Below are 5,281 nucleotides of genomic sequence, written 5' to 3'. Positions count from 1 at the left end.
AAAGATTTTGGGATGTGAGTATTATCTACCATATATCCAATAGCCAATGTCCAATTCAGATGGTAACTAAAAAGTCTGGAATCACCATCATAGCTATGAGTACACCGTCTGCTACCTTCATTAGACCCCGAGCTATGCACGTAAGTGCGCACCTAAAAAACCTAAACCCTACAAACCTAAAACTTGTGTTATAACAACTGATCGGCCACCACAAGCATGACGATGCCTTCTGTGCATCGATGTCAAAAACCTACTGCGGTACAACGCAAAGAACCTAGTGGTGTACATGTGCATGAATAACACATCTTCCAAGCCCTACACCCTTCCCCTTACATTATGTTTATGTCACCAAAATGACATCATGGGTAATGTCGCCAGACTAATATTTTCTACAAATCATTAAGTTAACTAAATGCCCATATTAGCCCCTTAAACCCTCAAAAGGCACTTAATCCACCACATTTTTCAAAAATCAAAGCAATTATATCTCTTTTCCTTAAATCAAGGAGGTAAAAACCTCACCTTTTCTATAAACAAAATCAAGTGAAACTAAACACTCTTTATTAGCCCTAAATCATGGTTATTTAAATAAAAGCTATGATTTGTAAAATCTCTCTTCACATTTTTTCTAGAAGTAAAAATGAGCCCCTTTTTTCCTCCATAAAACAAGGGGAGATGGGCTACTTTTCTAAAAAAAAAAAGTTGCCTCATTAAAGATAACTTTATTAAGGGTCTAATCATCCTAATTAAGACCCCTAATGAGCCAATGCATAGAGGAGATTGTGCCGCCTCATCTTTCTAGCCCCTTCTCCCTTTAATGAGCCTTCTCTTTATGAATAACTCTCAAAACCTTAAGCTAAGGGCTTGGGCAAACATGCTTTGTAGAAATTCAAGAGAGAGAGAGAGAGAGAGAGAGAGAGAGAGAGAGAGAGAGAGAGAGAGAGAGAGAGAGTGTGGAGGTGGCCCACTCATTAAGGAGATCTCAACTATTCATTAGAGATTAGAACCTTAATAAAATGAGTGCACTCTCTCTTCACTTTTCATTTGCTTTGATTCCCTTGACCTCATTTTCTTCTTTGATGTAGGTGTGGGATCCACAGATGGTGGAACACACAGTGGAGGTCATGGACTGTTCAGATCATTTGACGGTTGGATGGAAGGGAAAACAACAATATTATCTTGATCCTAAAGATTTGTGCAACCCACTAACCAGGCTCCGCTATGATCATTTCAGTCATCCAATCTATTGGCAAGGTCATAAAACTTGGACGTAGGGGCCATACAAAAATCAAGCTGACCCAACTGTGCGGGGCCCTTGTTTGCCCGTTGTGATGTGTATATTAAATCCAAACCCATTGCTAAAGTAGTGAAAAAACGACACCTTTTGTTATGGACATGGGTTATTGCCCAATTAGCTTGCTTTAATGATGGATTTGTTCCTCGGTGGCATTTGCATGTCCGTCGCTTATTAAGTAGCAATCTTGGGATTTGGACAATTTTGCAACAAACTAAATTGTCACAATCATGAATTAACGACGGATTTGGTCCATCGATAACTTTGCAACGGACCAAATCCACTGTATAGGTAGTAATATTAGTCCGTCGCAAATCCCAGTCAAAAATCTAGACTAATATTTTTATTTTTAGTTTCGTTGCAAATTTGGCCCTCCCTCTCTGGCTCCCAATAACCCTCCCTCTCTCACTCCCTATCTCAAACCCTAGCCTCGATGGCTGATACGGCCATCGATCGGATTACTGGGTAATTATTTTGTTTAATTCTTTTTTAACAAAAATATCATTTGGGTTATTTTCATTTTGACAGAAATGAAATATTAATTTATTGGGATTGATATCTCATTGGGAGTGATTTTTCTTTCCTTTTATGGATTTTTTTCTGGTTCATTTTTATATGCATGATCTATGGCATGTTTACTTATTATTATTATTATTATTATTATTATTATATATAATTGTTCTAATTTTTGTAAGATGGGATTTTATTTTCTGAAGTTATATCTTTCTATTATTTTTTTCCAGATCTATTATTTGATGACTTCAATTATTATTATTTTTTTTTTTTTGAATTATTTATGAAGTATAGATAGTGGCTTCTGGAGTTAATATCTGTGAGATTGTTCGGGTGTATTTGCATTTTCTGATTTTACTAATTATAAGTTGTATTTTTTGTCGGAGGAATTTATAGAATCTTCCTAGGAAGAAGAGGAATCCTCATGAGTCCAATCCCGAAGAGGAAGAAGTAGAAGAGAAGCGAGAATCGTGGACGTCCTGCGAGCTACGCTTTATAGTACTCCCGCGACCTACCTACTTATTTTTCAAGTAGAAGAGAAGCGAGAATCGTGGACGTCCTGCGAGCTACGCTTTATAGTACTCCCGCGACCTACCTACTTATTTTTCCTTCCTAAATCACCTCTCTCTCTCTCTCTCTCTCTCTCTCCAAATTCTCAGATGCAACATTCCAGTGGAGCTCAAAACCCTTCCAAAACCCTAACCCCGATTGCTCCGGAACCTAACCCCTCCTTCTCAAAATCCCTAGCTTAATCTCTCTCCATCCCTAATAAAATGAACCTTAACCCAGATCTCTCTTAAATTCCTCTCTCAAAACCCTACCCTGATACCTCTCAATCCCTCTCAGAAAACCTAACCCTAGTTCCTCTAAAAAACCATAGCCTACCTCCCATTCCGAATCTCCTTCCAAATCCAAGCACAAATGATGAGAAATGCATGGAAAATGTTGATCTTCCGCTCTCTCTCGATTGCCAACCCAAGCCGCCACAATCCAATCTGTCCATCATCAGGTAAGAAATCCAAATCTTCCTCTGAAATTTCATTTTCCCTCTTCACTTCTCACCGAAAAATCCCCTTTTCTCCCTCCCGGTTTGGGCCTGACATTACAAAATCCTGCAAACCGTGGCTTTTCATCGGAACCAGCGGCTTTAGAGTCCGAGGACCTTGATCACGCTCCCTTGATCGAGATCTTCTCGAAGACGGGGAATCCCGATGAAATTAAAGCCAAATTAGAATCAATTGATCTATGGGTGGACTACGAGACTGTCTTATCAGTGTTGAGGATTCTTGATCAGGATCCTGAGACTGCTTGGAGGTTCTTCGACTGGGTATCAGAGACTGACAATGGGAAATCGAGCTCGAAATCATATAATCTGATGTTGCAAAATCTGGGTCGGAAAGATTACCCGAATGAATTTTGGGATTTGGTTTCAACTATGAAGAAAAAGGGCTATGGAATTTCAAAGATCACATTTGAGAAGGTTTCGGATAATTTCAATAAAGACGAAATGCTAAAGGATTTTATTACATTGAGGGTAATGTATAATACTCCGGGACCTTTGGAGGATTCCTTAGAAAGGGTATGTTCGAAAGTATGTAAGGTAATTAGAGAAGAATGGGGTGAAAGTGTCAAAGTGAAGCTGGAAGTTTTGGGTGCTGGTTTATCCAACTATTTGATTTCAATGGTCTTGGAACGGATTGGGATTTATCCGTCAAAGGCTTTGATGTTTTTCAGATGGGCTGAAGAGAATCCTTCTTTCAAACACGATGCTAAGACCAACAATTTGATGGCGAGTGTTTTGGCAAGAGAAGATAATATTGATGACTTTTGGGCCATCATTAATGAGATGAAGGATGCAGGGTATGAAATGGAGATGCCAACATATGTTTAGGTTTCAGGTCAGCTCGTTAAGAGGAAAATGATGAAGGATGCTGTTGATTTGTATGACTATATGGACTGTTTGAATAAGCCACCTGCTCAAGATCGCATGTATCTTTTACGGAAAATCGTGGTTGGCGAAAACCAGATATGGATTTATTTGCTAGGTTATGTGGGTTTTCACAGACAGGGGAATGTCTTGACCAGGACTATTTTTGATGGGGTTCTTAAGTCATTGACAGGGACTGGTAAATTGGGGGAGTGCGATAAGATCTTGAAGGCGATGGAAGATGGTGGGTTTGTGGCCAATAGTGCTGTGTATGGTCAGGTTGTTCTTGGGCTTTGTAAGGTTGGGAAATTGGATGAAGCATTTGAGTTCTTGGAGGAGAGAGAAGCAGCGGGACATAATCCTGATTTGAAGGCGTGGGCATCTTTGATTCAAGAGTGTTGTGTAGCTAGAGAAATAGATAAGGCGGCCTCTCGTTTTAGAAAGATGGTTGAAAGGAAGGGTGCGATGGATGCAGGTGGTGCTTTTGAAGTGTTGGTGAAGGGGTTCTGTCTCAAAAATAGGGAGGTAGATGCGTGCCAGCTTCTTATTGAAATGGTTAACATAAACCAGTTGCGGCCTTGGCATGTTACCTACAAGACGTTGGCGGAGAAGTTATTGGCCCAAAAGAGCCTTAGGGCCCATTTGGGAGCTTGGATTTGGAATGCATTGGAATCCAAATCACAATTACATTGGAATCAATGTGATTTTGAATCCTTATCTGTGTTTGGTTGAAATGCATTGGAATCCAAATCTTTTGTTTGGGATCTTGTATTTGGAGGGCATTGGAATTCTTCGGTATATTCACAGGACTTAGATTTGATTAACTAAATCAGCTTTCATATCTCAAATTAGTGTGTGTGTGTGTGTGCGTGCGTGCGCGCGTGTGTGTGTGATATTTGATAGAACGGTTATATACTTTGGCAAAAAAAGAGGAAATTCCAGGTTTGGGTGGGCCACAAATGCAAGGATCACAGTCAGGTAACTCAATGATGTTTGTAACCATCCATTTAGATGTCCAATGTTTGGATGGTTTAGATCATTCTATTGATGTGATTTTAGTATTGTAGCCGATAATTGGATTGTTTTGGGGTATCATCCGCGTGCCATGTGTCTAGTTGATTAGTAGCCTAAAGACACCTTCATGAGATGAGCGACTCTCCTACCCTTAAAAAGGAGGCAAAAAAGGCATTTCCTTTTGATTACACCAAAATTGCAGCATTTTGCTGAGATTTCAAAACACACCAAAAAGGTAGATTTGAAATATGTCCGATTCCATTTATCTCCAAATCTAAGGCTGCCAAACACAAAAAGTTAGCTATTTGGATTTGAAATACACCCATTACCACCAAATCCAAGGTGCCAAATGGGGTGTTAAAGAAGTTTTGGGTTGATGAAAATTCATGGGTTACCTACAAGACGTTGCTCGGGTTGTCAGGATTTTACTTCAATTTGGGGATTTTTGCATTTGTTGTTTTTGTACTTCAAGTGCTTATTTGGATGCACCATTACAACAAATGCCACTTTGACCTACATTCCTGAATCTTTTA

The 5,281-nt window shown here is 39.5% G+C and overlaps 1 protein-coding gene across 1 annotated transcript; it reads left to right on the top strand.

The window, feature by feature from the left end:
- The first annotated feature begins 3,725 nt into the window (after positions 1-3,725).
- Positions 3,726-4,505, top strand: LOC131237329 (pentatricopeptide repeat-containing protein At3g48250, chloroplastic-like). The gene has a single exon (XM_058235038.1). It carries the CDS (start codon positions 3,726-3,728, stop codon positions 4,464-4,466), a length of 741 nt encoding a protein of 246 aa, XP_058091021.1. The 3' UTR covers positions 4,467-4,505.
- Positions 4,506-5,281: the final 776 nt, after the last annotated feature.

This window comes from Magnolia sinica, chromosome 2 (genome assembly GCF_029962835.1).
Source record: "Magnolia sinica isolate HGM2019 chromosome 2, MsV1, whole genome shotgun sequence".
Classification (NCBI taxonomy): domain Eukaryota; kingdom Viridiplantae; phylum Streptophyta; class Magnoliopsida; order Magnoliales; family Magnoliaceae; genus Magnolia; species Magnolia sinica.
This window is presented reverse-complemented; position numbering and strand designations above follow the sequence as displayed.

Excerpts from the sequence above, each read along its gene's own strand:
- LOC131237329 (XM_058235038.1), top strand. The coding sequence starts at position 3,726 with ATGATGAAGGATGCTGTTGATTTGTATGACTATATGGACTGTTTGAAT.